At 40.4% G+C, this 18,168-nt stretch overlaps 1 protein-coding gene across 1 annotated transcript in view; it reads left to right on the forward strand.

The window, feature by feature from the left end:
* Window positions 1-38: 38 nt before the first annotated feature.
* Window positions 39-18,168, forward strand: part of VARS2 (valyl-tRNA synthetase 2, mitochondrial) — a 34,476-nt gene continuing 16,346 nt past the window's right edge. The window contains exons 1-18 of the mRNA XM_070936685.1: window positions 39-65; window positions 1,607-1,984; window positions 3,674-3,755; window positions 5,251-5,351; window positions 6,499-6,620; window positions 7,378-7,444; window positions 8,118-8,215; window positions 9,289-9,370; window positions 12,525-12,644; window positions 12,727-12,838; window positions 13,560-13,648; window positions 14,510-14,600; window positions 14,703-14,830; window positions 14,996-15,099; window positions 15,615-15,696; window positions 16,740-16,816; window positions 17,201-17,288; window positions 17,397-17,505. Coding sequence (XP_070792786.1) covers window positions 1,736-1,984; window positions 3,674-3,755; window positions 5,251-5,351; window positions 6,499-6,620; window positions 7,378-7,444; window positions 8,118-8,215; window positions 9,289-9,370; window positions 12,525-12,644; window positions 12,727-12,838; window positions 13,560-13,648; window positions 14,510-14,600; window positions 14,703-14,830; window positions 14,996-15,099; window positions 15,615-15,696; window positions 16,740-16,816; window positions 17,201-17,288; window positions 17,397-17,505 — 1,801 coding nt within the window. The 5' untranslated portion in view covers window positions 39-65; window positions 1,607-1,735. The remainder of the gene's footprint in view (window positions 66-1,606; window positions 1,985-3,673; window positions 3,756-5,250; window positions 5,352-6,498; window positions 6,621-7,377; window positions 7,445-8,117; window positions 8,216-9,288; window positions 9,371-12,524; window positions 12,645-12,726; window positions 12,839-13,559; window positions 13,649-14,509; window positions 14,601-14,702; window positions 14,831-14,995; window positions 15,100-15,614; window positions 15,697-16,739; window positions 16,817-17,200; window positions 17,289-17,396; window positions 17,506-18,168) is intronic.

The following is an 18,168-nucleotide window of genomic DNA, read 5'->3' on the forward strand; positions in this document are numbered from 1 at the left end:
TCCTTTTCCTGTGTGAGTTGCATGTCGGGAGCGCGGAAAAAAAAAAAGGCCCGGGTTGCAAAGAGGTAAGCTTGGTTTTGAATGTGTCCTGGATCGTGGTTTTGGGGCGGTCTAGATTAGGGGGTGGAGGAAGGAAGGCGTGTAGTGCATTCACAGTTACAGAGAGGAACGGGGCGTGCAAAACTAGTGCAAAACAGGGTTCTGGGAATCACAAGAATGTAGTGTTGGGGGCGAGGGGAATTGTGTGAACCTCTTAATTATTGGGTTTTTTATTTTTATTTTTATTTTTTTTAATTTGATTTATATGCCGCCCTTCTCCGGAGACTCAGGGCGGCTTACAATGTGCTCAGCAGATGTTGTGCTCGGACGCTACCATCCCTGGCTGTGTTGGATAAGGCGCATGGGATTTGGAGTCCCCCCCCCCCCGTTTTCTATTCCTAATCCAATCTCTAATCCCTAAATCCTGTCTTTGGGATTTTCATTCTTTTGGCATACCATTTTTACTCCTTTTCTGCTCTCTGCGTTACTTATTCAAAAGGGAATAAATATGCGGGTGTGTTTTATATTTATAAATATGTATATGCACATAAAATGATTGCCTTAGGATAGAGTGGGTTTGAGAACTAACTGAGATTAGTTTGAGGTCTAATCTCAGCGATCTGGAAAATCAAAATGATTTGACAGCCCAGGTTGAAAAATAATACAATATTAAAGTTTCATCAAATAATCCTGAGAAGCGGTAGTGGCAGCAAATGTGTCAGTCCGGTCAATATCAATTAAGCGGTACAAATAAAAGTTTATTTTGAAGTCCTCCATAATTTTTAAAAGTGGAAAGGGGTCCTGACAGAATAAAGTTTAAGAAACGCTGTCTGCTGGTAAGAAAGTAATTTATGATAATTCCATATAATTATAGTTACAGCCCTCAGATCATGCAGCTATTTACTGTGGCTACCTGACACAGACCAATAGATTTTGAAGGGAAGAAAAATAGATCTCTCTCTCTCTTTCTCCTTTTCTTCCCTCCCTCTTTCTGTTTCTCTTACACAACTAAATCTTACTATCGCAAAGGTGCTTTTTCAAGAGGCAACTGGACTTTCTGGTTTTTCTTTGAAGACGTTTTGCTTCTTATCCAAGAAGCTTCTTCAACTCTGACTGGTTGGTGGGGAATGGAAGGATTTATACTCCTTGCAAGACAGCTGGTCATTTGCATTCTTTTTAGAGAGTCTTCAAGGCCACCCAGATGACAAGTGGGACATTTAGTAGAAAGAGATGATATAGGGCATGAGTATTTTCCATTGATGTAGAGAGCCATGGAGATGGTCTTGAGGAAGCTATTCAAAAGTGATTGCAAAATGAAAAAGGACAGAAGTCTGCCTTAAGTCCTGGGAAAGGAAAAAAAAATATTAGGCTGGTTCCCCCCTGACTCTCTAGGAGTGTAAGAGGATGGGAAGAGAAAACATCAAAAGACTTGCACGATTCTGTTCCTTAATCTTAACTCTATAGTTTTTTAAAAAATTTGTAGGATCTGTTTTCTGATCTGGACCAGTGGCCCACAACCTTTTGGGCAACCTTATTCATATGATTTCTTTGGTATTTATTTCTGTAGGCCCCATCGGCAATATAAGGGATGGAAAAGTGACTATTGGAAGCATGTGCGTTTGGAACCAAAGGGAGAAAAGTGGTGTGCCTTTTTACTACACGTGTGCAAGAGGACTAAGCACACCTACATTCAAACATGCCTTCAGCCCATCTTAATTCTGCCTCCCATCGGAATATGTCTGTTCTTTGCCGTCTGCTTCTCTGGGCAGAGAAAAGGCGCTGGGATGGATTTGGTGGATGGAGGAGGAGTTATTCCCAAGGAAGTAAGCCCGATCTTAATAAGCAAGTGGGGAAAATGGACCATCTAAAAAATAAAGAACAGAGACAAAAGCGGTTGTGGAAGAAGATGGAGGCTATTGAAGCTCAGATGGCTGCTGGGCCCAAGGTAAGACTGCTTAACAGGAACTGATGTTCGGTTATTAATTTGTTCAAAACTAATGGCTTGATTTTTAAAAAAACATCATCTCCCTGTCAAGGCTAGGATGAATTCTGCTTTGTTGTTTGTAGAACGCACCATGATTTTATCACACTGATGCTACAGTTGTGGCATTCTGGTTACTGGCTGCTACAAATATTGGTCGTCAGCTGTTATTCAGATCTATCTGTACTAGACCTACACAGAATCCCTAGTAAATACAAAGCGGTAGAGAGAGAACAATAAACAGCAATACATTCCCCTGATAACTATACAGTGCATTAAATTAATAAATAAGGCATCATTAATCTGTACAATAACACTATTCAAAATATCCAAGTTATACGCAAGTTCGAAAGAAATTGGTCTTCCAAAAAGTCATGTAGAAGAAGAAGAAGCAGAGCCTGGGGGGTGGAGTAAGGAGAGTTATTGGTCTGGAGTCATTAGGTTGCCACAAGTGATCCAACCCCATTTGAATTCCATGATTCTTATCTGGCACCAATTTAGTACGGACCATTAATTGACTAAATTCTTCTGTACAGGTTTGAGCAATAAATCTTCCAAATTAGAACTTAACATATGATTCTGATCCTTTGCACCTGACAGGTCACCATAGGGACCAATCAGATAGAAGTTGTTGCTATCACGTTTTTTGGCCCCTATGGAGGTTGAAATCATATCATCAGCCTTAAGACCATGTCTAGGCCTTGGGAAGATATCTTAGGCAGCAGGGCAGCTGCTACGTACTTAGGATCTGTCAGGCTCTAAAAACCAAGTAAGACACATGGAGTATCTTCAAAGTATTTTCTTTATTGTTCCTCACCTATAGATAGAAATCTTGCCACATTAAAGCAAATTACTTACATCATTAAAAACCTACTCTAAGAGCTCCTAGAACTGTCTTGCCCCTCTTGCCCCCCCCTCCCAAAACTATCTCAATTTTGCTGTCTCTTGGTCCTCTGGAATGCAGCCCCACCCTCCTGGGAATCTACCACCTTCTACTGCTGATGTCCAATATCTCCTATGGTCCAGCTTGTCAATTGATTGATGCCATCATGATCTGAATATATTATGGGGCGATAAATTTGTGGTGGATTGATGGTTATATTATTTTTAGGATTTTATAACTATCACAATGATTTAAAAATGATATTTTATTTTATTTTAGTATTTCATTGTTTACCATGGGTAATTTAACACATCATGGTTAACTGCCATGTGTTTGCATTACACAAGCCAAATAAATATAAACCAAGGTAGTCCTCGACTTGCAAAAGTTCTTTCAGTGACCATTTGAAGTTACAGAACTAGAAAAAAGTGACTTATGACCATTTTTCACACTTACAACTGTTGCAGCATTCTTGTGGTCAGATCCTTGGCAAGTGACTCATTTATGACAGTGTGTGTGTGTGTGTGTGTGTGTGATCACTTTTTGCAACCGTCTGACAAGCAAGGTCAGTGGGGAAGCCAGATTCACTTTACAACCATGTTACTAACTTAACAATTGCAGTGATTCACTTAACTGTCTCAGCTACAGAAATTTTGTGCTCAATTATGGTTCTAAGTCGAAGACTACCTGTAAATAAATAAGAAAAAGACTGCTTCCTCTTTTAAAAAATTTTTACATTCCCCCCTTTTTATTTCCCCTCCTCTTTGAAGGAACCTTCAAATCAAGACAAGACCCTTTCCTCAAAAAACATCACAGAATATGACATCCCAACTATAGCCGGACAGAAAAAAGGTAGGATGGAAATAGCTTGGTTCAAATGGGCTTCCAGGATTTTCCTTTTTTTAAATGTTGTTAAAAAGAAATTTAGCTTGTATTTCTTTGTGGAAGAGGTAACTGGTGGCTAACATGGAATTTTGGCTTTCTCATGGGCTAGTAAAAGAAAACGAATAGACAAGAAAGGAATGGAGCTGTGGTATAGCCAGGATTGGATCTAATGTTGAGATCCATTCCACTTTTACTGTCTCCATATATTTGTATAAATTCCTCTTTGTATGTTTGGCTGTCAGATTATTAGGCAGTTGATTAGAAAAATATCACTTTTCCTGCTCCTATTTTATCCAGACTAATTTGGGAAAGCAGTTGATTTGATACCCCCATTCTAAACTCATAGTGGTGTACAAAAAAACAAAAATGAGACTAATGTGTCCTTTTTAATGTGCAAAGAATTCTTTGTCCCATAGAAAAGGAATGCATAGGCCAATCACAGGAAGTTTCATTAATTTTTTTTTCAGAGAAATGTTTATTTCAAAGAGTGTGTCAAATGAGTAAGAGAATTTTTAGAAGAAAATGGCAATCAACCTTAAAACCTGGTTCTGTTCCCACATCTGGAATTAATTTCTTCATTAATATATCTGTGGGGGTCCTGGTCGTATGGTTTATCATTTTGGTTGTTTTAGTCCAGGCTGCCTATTTCTCTGTATTTAATTGTATTTCTAAACTTTGTATTTTATCTAGAATCTAGTAGAGTGGGCAACTACAACAAATTTAATAATTTGATTAACTTAAGTTTGAACATCTAATACATGGGTGTCAAACTCAAGGGCCGGGGCCTGGATCCAGTCCGTGGGATGCTTAGATCTGGTCCACAGGGCGGCCCTGGAAACAGTGAAGGACTGGCTCGCAGTGCCTCTGCCAGCGAAAACTGAGCTCGTGAGGGCTGCACACGGGTCCTCCTGAGCTCTGTTTTCTCTGGCAGAGGGTTGTAGGAGGCCGTCCCAGCCGAAAATGGAGCTCAGGAGCCCCTTTTCGCTGGCAGAGCGCTTGGGTCACCACAGGTGTCACCGACACGAGTAATGTCGAGCTGGCCATGTCCACCCTGGCCATGCCCACTCCGCCCCCCACCCCGGTCAAACACAACCCTGATGTGGCCCTCCATGAAATCGAGGTTGACACCCCTGATTTAATGAATTTTGTGGCATTAAATTGTCTATGGGGCCTGATTTTATATATACCAATATTTTAGCATATTTATATGCTCAATTAGCATACATGGAGTTATACTTCTATTTTGTCATGCTGTTAAAGATCTGAGATTCTATCCACGTGTTCTCCAGATGTTCTTGTCTTGATCATCCTTATTAACATCTGAAAGCTGAGAATTTTAAAATGGTGGTTTCAGGGTCCTTTGCTTAGTTTTGCTGCACTCATATAACAAAATTTTGGACAGACAGATTGCACAAGCGCATGTTTTAATTATGGGACCTTAGTGTGATTTTCTTTCCCATAGATACCTCAGCCCCTTTGCCTGCCTCCTATAGTCCACGCTATGTTGAAGCTGCTTGGTATCCTTGGTGGGTGAAAGAAGGTTTTTTTAAACCAGAATGCCAGGTAAAAAAAAAATGTTTCTGTAAAATTATTAATATTAGTCTTTCTTATGAGCAAGTGTTCAAACTTTTGATAGATTAAAAAGTTGTTAAAACTTTTTTCTTCCTTTTCTCATAATAGTAAATATTTGAGTCCTCCAATCCAATTGACTGAGGCAGTGGTGAAATTCAAATTTTTTTACTACCAGTTCTGTGGACGTGGCTCGGTGGGCATGGCAGTGGAAGGATACTGCAAAATCTCCATTTCCACCCCACTCCAGGGGAAAGATACTCCAAAATCCCCATTTCCTCCCCACTCCTGGGGGAAGGATACTGCAAAATCTCCATTCCCAGCCCATTCCATGGGAAGAATATTGCAAAATCCCCATTCCCTCCCCACTCTGGGACCAGCCAGAGGTGGTATTTGCCAGTTCTCCGAACTACTCAAAATTTCCGCTACCTGTTCTCCGAACTACTCAACATTTCCGCTACCGGTTCTCCAGAACCTGTCAGAACCTGCTGGATTTCACCCCTGGACTGAGGATAGAAGAAGCATTTCACATGATGTCTCATGCATTTGTGGCATTCCTTTGATATGATGAGTCAAACAGACCCCCTTTGTGGTCATGTGATTTGCATTTTGGGTATCCAGCAACCGGACTGCATTTATGTCCATTTGCAGCATCCCACAATCATGAGACTGCAATTTACGACACTTTTGTGCCAAAAACCAACTTTTACTTCCAGTTTCCCTCAAAAAACACCCATTGTGGACTTGCTTAACAACTGTTCCAAAAAAGTGTTATAAAATTGGATTGGTCATATAATGACTTGCTACTAGCATGATTTATGACCTAGCTACTAGCATGATAATTCCTGGCTCAATTACAGTCATAAATCGAGGACTACCCATACAAATTTGAATTAAATGAGTTAAGAATGAAGTTTGTTCTTCACCCAGGAATTTCTTCTGTTTCTCTGTGAATAGTATTTTCTGTGGGAAATGCTAGCCAAACTGTTTTCATGCTCAGTTTGTAAACAAACTGGAGAAGAAGGGTCCTTCCCTCACATTTTTAAAAGTTTCAGGGTTTGTAGTACCAGCATGGAACCTCAATAGGATGGTATGGAGGCGAATTCAGACCAATGCTAAATCCAATTCCTCTTTTTGACAGCAACACCTGCCCCACAGGAAGCCAGAAATGTTTTCTATCTCTCTCCCGCCACCTAATATCACAGGATCCCTTCACCTGGGGCATGCCTTGACTGTGGCTATTGAAGATGCTTTGGTACGATGGTAAGTATGTTTCTGGAGACTTGGGAAATGGCTGTGCAGCTCTTCTAGCATTAATAGTGATGGACCTCACAGGCTTTAAGTTCATTAGTGATGCGTTTAGTCATGCCATATCACTGAGAAATATAGGTATCTACAAAAAGACTGACAAAAACCAAAAAATTGGCACTACTCCTGAGAAATTAGAGTCATGTGGTTGAATTGCTTTTATTGGCAATGATTTGGCTTCAATTTCAAGTGAGGGATAACCTACAGAGCCGAGGTAGAGCAGTGGTAGTGCAGTACTGCAGGCTATTTCAGCTGATTGCTAGCTGCAGTTCGGCAGCTCAAATCTCACCAGCTCAAGGTTGACTCAGCCTTCCATCCTTCCAAGGTGGGTAAAATGAGGACCCAGATTGTTAGGGGGAAATATGCTGACTCTGTAAAACCACTTAGAGAGGGCTATAAAAGCACTATGAAGCGGTATATAAGTGCTATTGCTAGTGCTATTGCTATTCCTTAATTTAGTGTTTCTTCTTGATCTTGCCAAGTTTAAGATGGGTGGACTTCAACTCCCAGAATTCCCCAGCAAGAATTGGAGTTCACCCATCTTAAATGTAAGTTTGAGAAACATTGCCTTAGCTGACAGCAGTACTTTTCCCTTCCCATTCCTCTGCATTTTGGGCATTTCTGTTTGAATCTGAAAGCCATCTAAGGATTTGGAACTTTTAAAGAAGAGAGTTTAATTCTAGATTTTTTCCCCCTTCTTGATGTGTTCCAGGAGACGAATGCAAGGCTATCGAGTTCTATGGCTTCCAGGTTCTGATCATGCTGGAATTGCAACTCAGGTGAGAATCAGCAGTTCAAAGCAGAATCTTTTAATCCTGACTAACCATGGAGCAGTCTTCTGCTTCCTGTAAGGATTCTAATCCTTTTAGAATTAACTGGAAGGATTCTTGGGATGGAAAACGGTATGGATGTGAATTAATTTGCATATTTTAACTCTGAATCAAACCAGAAAACATAAAAAGAAATCTCAGCACATTTAAATATACAGGTAATCCTCGACTTACAACCATTTATTTAGTGACCAAAGTTATAAAACCACTGCAGAAAGTGCCTTGTGACTGTTTTTTTCACACTTATGACTGTTGCAGCATCCCTATATTCACATGATCAAAATTGCAAAGACGCTTGGTAACTGGCATGCATTTATGATGGTTGCAGGATCCTGGGATCATGCGATCACCTTTTGTGAGCTTCTGACAAGCGAAGTCAATGGGGAAGCCAGATTCACTTGACAAGTGTGTTACTAGCTTAACAAATGCAGTGGTTCACTTAACAACTGTGGCAAGAAATGTCGTAAAATGGAGCAAAATTCACTTGTCTTGCTTAGCAATGGGAATTTTTGGGCTCAATTGTGGTCATAAGTCGAGGCCTACTTGTATACTCTTTGAATAGATTCTTTGTCTCACTTGTGAGTCTCTCACAAGTTTTTATGTTCTTTCTTCATCTGACCAGGCAGTGGTAGAAAAAAAGATCTGGAAAGAACGGGGAGTTTTACGGCAAGATCTCTCACGTGATGAATTTCTCCAAGAAGTTTGGAAGTGGATCGAGGAGTGAGTATTAGAGATGAAGAGGCTGCAATGTTTGGATGGAACTGGGGGTGACAATTTTCTGAACTAACAATAGTCTCTTGAAGCAGGGGTCCCCAACCTGTGGCCTTTTGGCCACCGGGCAGTGTGAGTGGCTGGCATGTGCGCTTGCACCGCCCACATGTGCTAGCGTTGCGAGCATCACGCAACTGTGGCTGATTTGCGTCGAGCGCATGCTCGCAGCCCCGTTCATGCATTTGCAGGTGTGCATAAAGGTGCTTGCTCCTCTCCCCCCCCCCTCTGGGCAACCCCAGAAAGGTTGGGGAACTTCATCTTAAAGGTTTAAGAGAGCCAGTTTGGTGTTGTGGTGAAGATGCTGGCCAGAAACCAGGAGACTGTGAGTTCTAGTCCCACCTTCGTCATGAAAGCTGACTCTGAGCCAGTCATTCTCTCTCTCAGCCCAACCCACCTCACAGAGTTGTTGTGGGGAAAATAGGAGGAAAAAGGAGTATTGTAAATGTTTGCTTCCTGGATAAATAAATAGATCTCTTTTTTGTACTTACTTGAGGAAAAAATATTTTTAAAAATTTTAACACAAAACTTTAGCATTTTAATTTTTTATATACTGTTTTGTATTTTGAAGTTTTATTGTACCTGCTTAGGGTCCCGCTGTGAGGGGAGATGGGCAGTTTAGAAATGTGAAATATAAATAAATAATGCTGTGGAAACTCTTTTATGTCCTCTTGGGTCTGCATAAGGTCAGCGGGGAGTGGGACTATCTGTATCTGGCAGGTGGCTAATTCTGGCTTAAGGATAGATTAGATAGGAATGATTTAATGTTAAGATTACATAGATGAATAAATTAGTGGTTTTCACCTTGAGTAATTTTAAGGTGTGTGGACTTCATACTGGCTGGGGAATTCTGGGAGCTGAAGTCCAGACCTCTTAAAGTTGCTAAGCTTGAAAAATACTGAAATAGATTGTTAAACGTAGGAACTGAGCAATTTATCTCTGAACAGTTAACGCTGTCAAATGCTTTGTATTTTTCTTTGTATTTCTGACCGAAAAAGATTTATTTTGTTTTTCTGAAATATCAGGAAAGGGAATGAAATATTCAAACAGCTGAAAGAGATGGGAGCATCTTTGGACTGGGACAGAGCTTGCTTTACTATGGACTCAGTGAGTAGTTAATATCTTCACAGGCAATTTTTTTCTGTGGGTCAGGATTTCTATATTCTTTCCTCACGTTCAGAGAGCCAAAACACAGCAAAATCTTGATTTAAAACTTAGCAGATTTAGTATGTAGCAGACAAAATTGTATCTGTCCATGGTAAGCTTTGCAGTATATAAAATACACATGCACCCAAATAGTTTGACTTACAACCATAATGGAGTCTGTCGGTTATGATCATAAGTTAGGATGGTTATAAAGTGAGTCACCTACACGACTGACTCATTTGCAGCAGTCGTTAAGCATACATGTTGGTCGTAAAGTGAATAGCTCACTCATGAAGTGAATGCTGCAGTTGTTAAGACAACCTGTTGTATACTATGGTGTGGTTTTGCCAAAACCTGGAAGTAAATGCTGGTTTGGGGCAAAAAATAATGTAATAACTTGTGGTCACATTACCACAGGATGTTGTAAAAGGCTATAAATGCAGGACAGTTGCCAAGTGTCTGAAACACGGTCATGTGATGTCACTGCAGGGTGGGAACTGGCTGTCAGAACTGAATACCTTATTGGGGTGTCCATCCTAACTTCAAATGGTCATTAAACAGCCGGTCACAAGTCAAGGACTATCTGTAAATGTCCATTCTCATTTTGTACAGGCCCAAAGTGTAAAAACTCCTGCATGGATCAGTATCTTGAAGTGGTGGCTTGCATGTTCCAATGATAATGATTTAGTGGTCCAAATTTCATAAATACAGTGCCTGAAAAGCTCTGGACCAAATTGTGTGGTATTGTTAAAAATAAAGCAATTAAAAATACTCTACATTATAAGAAACAAAAGAAGACAAAAATGGCTGTCTAGTGATACTCTGAGAATAGCTGAGGAAAGGAGCAAAAGTCAACAGCGACAGAGGAAATTTTACCAAAGAATAGAATAGAATAGAATAGAATAGAATAGAATAGAATAGAATAGAATAGAATAGAATAGAATAGAATAGAATAGAATAGAACAGAACAGAACAGAACAGAACAGAACAGAACAGAACAGAACAGAACAGAACAGAATAGAATAACAGCATTGGAAGGGACCTTGGAGGTCTTCTAGTCCAACCCCCTGCTTAGGCAGGAAACCCTACACCACTTCAGACAAATGGTTACCCAACATCTTCTTAAAAATTTCCAGTGTTGGAGCATTTTATAAATGAAATTCCATTCATATTTCATATTCTACTTAAGGAATCACTTTCTAGTCCCATTTGTGTCTCAAATTGAGTATTTTCTGTTTTGGAATTTTGGCAGGGGCATTAAGACTATGTTGTGCCTTAATTAAATTAAATTGCTCACTACCACCAAATTGAATTAATTTGGTGATACTGAGCAGTTCCATGTTGGGTGGTTTTTTTTTTTAGAATGATCATCTTCTTAACAATAGAATCAGAAGTTATGTTATTGGCTTCAATGTTGAATCTTGGTGTAAAAATATCCAGGTTCAATTCCCCAGAGATATATCAGCTTCATTGGCTGACTAGTCCCCCTTTTTCTATCTCCCTTTTATTTTGAAAAGGAGGAATATGCAGGAAGTACGCATACATATTTCAAATATACAGGAAAATGTTTATTAAAATAAGCCACAGAGCCTCTGCTAACATCAGTTCTTTTGAAGGGGAGAAGTTGACTTTCCATTTGTAGCTTGGAATGAAACTTTTTCATTTCAGAATTGGTCCTAAGTGCTTTTAATGGAGTCTTTGTGACTACGGCATTGATTAGGAATCAGTAAGAAGGAATTCCGTTTTTTATTTACGAGGTAAATTAGCCTTTATTATAATGTTTTTCAACCTTAGCAATTTTAAGATGCGGACTTCAATTCCCAGAATTCAGCAGCAGCATGGGAATTGTCAACCATCTTGTTGGCATATTCAGCAAAAGAAACTTCTTTTTTTTTTTTAACCAAGAGTATAACTTTACTGATAGACCCATACAGGTACAGAAGAAGGGAAGTTAACACTGAGGTTTTTGCACAAAAAAACCAATATAATTAAATGTCTATGGAGATTCTCAGTCAACCAGGTCATGGTTGTCTCAAAGGTGCTCTTTTTCAAGAGGCAACTGGACTTTCTTGTTTTTCTTTGAAGGCATTTCGCTTCTCATCCAAGAAGCTTCTTCAGCTCTGACTGAATGGTAGAATCCTTCCATTCTCCACCATCCAGTCAGAGCTGAAAAAGCTTCTTGGATGAAAAGTGAAACGCCTTCAAAGAAAAACAAGAAAGTCCAGTTGCCTCTTGAAAAAAAAGCACCTTGCTGTATTTTTTGGAGTATAAGACCTTTTTTCCCCCAAAAAGAGGGTGAAAATCTGGGTGTGTCTTATACTCCGAATGTAGCACCGCCCAGCTTCTCAAACTGAGGTTTCAGAGGCTGAAAAAAGCACCAGAAATGAAGCTTCAGAAAAAAAGCCTCAGAAACAGAGCTTCAGAAAAAAAGCCTCAGAAACAGAGCTTCAGGAAAAAAGCCTCAGAAACGAACCTTCAGAGGCTTTTTTTCTGAAGCTCTGTTTTGGAGGCTTTCAGAGGCAGAAAAAAAAAGGTTTTTCTGAAAGGGAGTTTCAGACATTTCAGAGGCAGAAAAAAAGCAAGGCACAGAGCTCACAACCAACGAACCTGTTGCTAAAATTCACCTCTGAGAACAGCTGATTGGAGGTATCCCGGGAGGCTGATCCACCCGCCAATCAGCTTTTTTCTTATTTTCCTCCCCAAAAACTAAGGTGTGTCTTATACTCCGGTGCGTCTTACACTCCAAAAAATATAGTAGTTAATTTCTTCTTTTCCCCACTTGAGCCACCCATTGCCCATTGTCCACCAATCCGATTGTTTTTGGGGAAAACAGTCTGCGCCTTTGGAAGGTTCCCATCGGAACAGCCTTGAAGTACCAGGATCTTCTCAGGCTGCAAACGACTCACATAAATTCCTCATTTCCCTCCCAGCTCCCAATACATTCCAACCATTCCTTTCCCCGCTCCCTTCGTTTTTGTTGTCAAGTTGTGAGTAGAGGTGCCTTAAGACTCAGCCTTGACATGAATTCTGGGAATTGAACTCCACACCTCTGAAAGTTGCTGAGCTTGAAAAAGACTGGGTTTATTGTAACAATCCTCCTCCTCTTCTTGTCCAGTGTTTCTCTCAAGCCGTGACAGAGGCCTTTGTGCAACTCCACGAACAAGGCCTGATATATCGAGACAGGCGCCTGGTGAACTGGTCTTGTGCCTTGCAGTCGGCCATTTCTGACATTGAGGTAAGTGGTTGGAGCAGAGCCCCAAATAAGCACTTTTGGTAATATTTAGAGACTACAAACTGATAGATTGTGTTCCTGGCAGGTGGAGAATAGACAGATAAAAGGACGGACAAAGCTCTCTGTGCCTGGGCTTGAGGATAAAGTGCTGTTTGGAGTATTGGAGACATTTGCTTACAAAGTAGAAGGAGAGGAAAGTGAGTTGGCCTCTCTGAGGCATGATGATAACCTTAATCATTGCTGAAGGCCACAGGCAAATGCCCCGAATAATGTTTGTTTGTCTATTTACTGTATTTTTGGAGTATAAGACACACTTTTTTCTCTCCTAAAAAAGGCTGAAAATTTGGGTGCATCTTATACTCTGAATGTAAGCCTGCGTGGTGCCCGAAATGGCTACCTGGAACAACTGCTGCCTTCTCTTACCCCTTCCGTGCTTTGTCTGCTTTAGCCACTGGAGCTCCCTCTTAGGATCAGCTGTGCTTTTGAAGCTGTTTTTCAGCCCCAATGTGAGCAAAGCAATCTTCCGTGCTTTGCCTGCTTTTCTAATTGCTGTTCCCTCCGATGATCAGCTGTGCTTTAGAAGCTGTTTAGAAGCCCCAACTATCTCCAGCTTCAAAACCAGCAAGCAAACAAATGTGCTGAAGCTGACCAGGCTAAGGACTAGCCAGATGAATACCTGGTAGGCAGAATTTTTTTTTTCCTATTTTTGTCTCCAAAAATTAAGGTGCGTCTTATACTCCGGTGTGTCTTATACTCAAAAAACTACGTTATTTGGTTTTTATAGCCAGTCATCTCAAAGAAGTAACTTTGGATAGCAACAATCAGAAAAAAAAAGGCAGTTACAATAATGTTGGACGACTCTTTTTAATTTATCCATTTTTCATTCCAATGACACTTATCTTTCTTTGATGAAAATAGGCATGGAACTTCCTGTATCTACCACCCGCCCTGAGACAATGTTCGGTGATGTGGCCGTCGCCATTCACCCAGATGACTCGCGCTATTTGGTAAGGCTCTTCTGCCCAGGTCCTCCTTTTTGAGTAAAAGGAAGTTTTGGTCCATCCTGAGACCAGATTTAATGTTACTGTATCTTGTAACTGTAATGGCTTGGATCCTTTTCTTTCTTTCTTAAGGAAAGACAGAAAAATAAAGGAAGCCATCTTGAATGATAGGGTTATGTTTGAGATCCTTGACCAGGAAGGACATAAGTAGGAGGATTTCTATCTCCTACTCCCAACTTCTTAGAGTACAAAAGATTTGGGGAGATATATGGCGTGTGAGGAGGGAGAAAAGCTGGAATGTTGGTGTGGGAGTGTCAGAAAGGAAGTATTAAAGTATTAAACTTTTGGGAACATAACATGTCATTTTTACACTTTAAATAACCCAAAACTGTATGATGTCATTTAGTGATTTGTCCTGAAATTTTGCCCTGTGATTTTGGAACATACAAAAACTGCCAAAAGAGATTCGGGGAGCCATATATAAACTCTAGATCTCAATTGAGCCATCCTTACTCTAAAGCAATGTTTTTCAACCTTGCCAAACTTTACGATGCATGGACGTCTAATCCCAGAATTCTTCAGCCAGGAAGATGCTGAGGAATTCTGGGACTTGAAGTCCACGCGTCTTAAAGCTGCCCAGGTTGAAAAACTCTGCTTTAGGAAGATCCTGAAAAATCAGTGCCCATAATACTGGCCTTTATTACTTTATAGCATAAGATGGGATAAAGCAGCTTTGTGTATTCTACCCTGTTGAGTCCATGGGAGGCCATATTGTCACAAAGTTTTGCCCATCTATTTATTTCAGGCAGAACCCTTTGACCCTACACGTATATGACTTGAACTGTCTTTCTGGCATGTTTTTGGCAGCACTTGCATGGCAAGAGTGTGTGCCACCCATTCACCGGACGTCTCCTTCCTATCATTACGGATCCAGCAGTGGAGATGCAGATGGGCACAGGTGAGAAACATCTCTTTCCCACCTGACAGAAGCTAGATGTTGGTGAGGTAAATGCTTGCCTTGAGAGATGCCTCTCAACTTGGGCTTCACACCATCTTTCAGGGGCTGTGAAGGTCACTCCAGCACACAACCACGTTGACTACAAACTGGCCCAGAGGCACAATTTGCCGCTTATTTCAGTTATTGCAGAAAACGGCACGATGACTGCAGAATGTGGAGAATGGGTGCAGGTAAGACCATTTTTGGAATTTATAATGTTTCTGTTATGACTCAAAACAGCTGAACATGTGTTTGGGGGGGGGGGGGTTGCCTCTTTTGAAGAGGCAGCACAACCAATTGCCGTAGTAAAATAGATGCCACTGAGTTGGTTTGGACATGGGTGGTTCCTTTTTCAGGGACTGCATCGATTCCTGGCTCGAGAGAAAGTGTTGGCTGCTTTGAAGGAGAAAGGACTCTATCGGGGTGCTAAAGACCATTGCTTAGTCCTTCCTGTTTGCAGGTAATGGGACCCTGAAATGTTTATATTGGGCTGTTCCCCTTTGCCTCTCTCCCTTCAGGGTCATGGGACAGATTTTGTGGGAAGCTGCCAAGTAGTTGCGGGAGGTCAGAGGGTAAACATTTGACAAAAATACATATTATATAACATATCATATATTAGCACTGATGATATTACGTAGTTTGGTAATGAAACGTTTGCAAGAAAACCATCAAGCTCAGAGAGCATCAAGGACCCCATAGGAACCTTAAATGTACTTTGCAAAGGTCTTCCAATGCCATACTTAGCTTTAATTGTACAATTCAAGCATCCTTATGTTTATTAACCTTTTAGAAGTTGTACTGATAATGTAAGCTTCTGTCCGCCTTAACTTTAAAGGTTTAACTCCTCTAGTTCCTAGCTTTGTATCATTAACTGTACTCTGTTTTCATTTCTAAATTTTTGTAGCTGCCTCACATTCTTATCCGAATGGAAAGATGGGGCCTAAATAAAATTAAAAGTAATTTTTTCTCTCATAGCCGCTCTGGAGATGTGATTGAAATCCTCTTGAAGAATCAGTGGTTTGTCCGAAGTGAAGCCATTGCTCAAAGCGCCTTAGAGGTAACACTCCAATTCAAGGATGGACAACTATGGCAATTTTATGACCTGTGGACTCCAACTCCCAGAATTCCTGAGCCAGCTGTAATAGTCTCAGGAAATCTGGGAGTTGGAGTCCACAGGTCTCCATTTTTGGGGGGGAGAGGGGGTGTTTGAAGAATTGGTGAGCCTGTCAATGTCTTTTTATTTTGAGAATGAATCTGCAGGTAGTCCATGAATTATGACCATAATGGAGCCTGCCCATTACCATCGTAAGTCATAATGGCCAGAAAATAGGCTGTCCACATGACCAACCCAATTTTATGACCTTTGTTTTTTTGCAGTGATCATTAAGCAAACGTGGTAGTTAAATGAACCCATTGTTTGCTATGGCACATTTTTTCAGAAAACTGGAAGTAAATGCCGGTTTTCGGCAAAACTGTTGCAACATGCAATCACATGACTATGGGATGCTGCAAACAGCTATAAATGTGGCTGTATTGCTGAGCCCAAAGTGCGGTGATGTGACCACAGGGAGGGGTGATTGTCAGAACTTTGGATCTGGATCGTAAGCCCTCTTTTTCAGATCCGTTGTAATTTTGAACTTGATTATAAATTGAAGACTACCTGTAATATATTTGTACGTGGCAGCCATGTTTGTTTTATCTATGGTCTGTTGGAAACGCCTGTGGCTTGATTTTAAAGATTATTTACTATCATAGCAATCAAGTCCAGACATACTGCTAAGCTAAAATAAAACAAATGCTATTATAGCTTCTTGTGACCTCTGATTCCAGTCATAGAAATTAAAGCTTTGCTGTAGAACAGGGGTCCCCAAACCTGGCAGCTTTAAGACTTGTGGACTTCAACCCCCAGAATTTTCCAGCCAGCATAGCTGGCTGGAGAATTCTGGGAGTGGAAATCCACAAGTCTTAAAGCTGCCAAGTTTGAAGACCTCTGCTGCAGAGGTATATGACAGTGTTAAATTGTATGGGTCATAAATTCATTTATGAAAAAGATAAACAATAGATTCTATAAGAATTCACCTATCCTGTTTATCTCCCAAGGCTGTGGAATCTGGATCTTTGAAGCTCATCCCCCAATTTTATGAGAAAAACTGGAGGACGTGGCTCTTGAACATCAAGTAAGACAAGGGAAATCTCCCATCAATGGTTTGCGTATTCTTTTTATTACCCTCTGCTTGGCTGGGCGGGATTTGTGTTTTTTGAAGATTGGTTCAGCATTGTAACCTCCGTGTCCATTGTAGGTAAACAATGGCCTTCATTAAATAGTTTATTGGCTTAAATTATTCTGTGTTTGGTCACCACTGTTCAGTCTTGTTGGTGGTAGAATTGCATGGTCTCTTGAGCTCAGCTTTTGCAGCTGTTTAGAGATTTCAACTCGAAGGAAATTATGCAAAAGAATTATCTTAGTTTAGGGAAGACCCAGCTAGATGATCTAACATGATGCAGCAGAGTTTCTTATCTTCTTAAACTCCTCATGCTGTCTTTCTGGTGTCCTTGCTTAGTGACTGGTGTATTTCTCGACAACTGTGGTGGGGTCATCAGATTCCAGCCTATCAGGTCATGCTTCCTGAATCACCTGACCTAGAAGAGGTAAGCATCAACTTTTCTGATTGAATGAATACTTGGGTGAGGGGGAAGGGGGAGATGTCTGTTTCTCTCAGCCACCATGCAGCTTATATTCCTCTGTATGCATTTCAGCAGAAGGAGAGCGATGGTTTATGGGTAGTGGGCAGGACAGAAGCAGAAGCTCGGACGAAAGCAGCTGGCTTGCTGGGAAAATCTGAACAGCAGTTGGAGCTGGTGAGAGGTAAAGTAACAATATAGAAGCTTATAGGTAGTCCTCGCCTTATGACAGTTCGTTTAGCGACCGTTCAATAGTACTGAAAAAATGACTTATTGACTTATTGTGACTTATGAGCATTTTTTACACTTCTGACCATTGCAGCATCCCTGTGCTCACGTGATCAGAAGTTGGATACTTGGCAACTGATTCATATTTATGAAGGTTGTCGCGTCCCAGGATTCATGCGATCATGTTTTCCAAATCTTTTTTAAAAAAATTTTAATATAATAATTCCATCTTCAATTAAACAATGTGTCGTCCGGGTACAAATACCTTTGTAAATTGATAATTAAGACGTACAACAATATTCATTACATTAGCATTCTATAATATTAAAATGATAATATTAAACATAATAATCATAATATTTACTTCTCTCTCTTAACATATCTTCTTTATTTCACTCATCTTTTTCTTGTTTCCCTGTTTCTAACTTCCGTTTTTGTTATCTAACCATTGATAAAATAAGTCTCATGTCATATAATATTCAGTTTGTTCTTTCTCCTTAATTGCAAGTGTTAATCTATTCATTTCTGCACATTCTAATATTTTCCTGATCACACTCTCATCTGTGGGGATTGTTTTGCAAATCTTCTGACAAGTCAATGGGGAAGCAGATTACCTTAA

Source organism: Pituophis catenifer, unplaced genomic scaffold, assembly GCF_029215685.1.
Source record: "Pituophis catenifer annectens isolate HBS135680 unplaced genomic scaffold, rPitCat1.0.hap2 SCAF_2, whole genome shotgun sequence".
NCBI lineage: Eukaryota > Metazoa > Chordata > Lepidosauria > Squamata > Colubridae > Pituophis > Pituophis catenifer.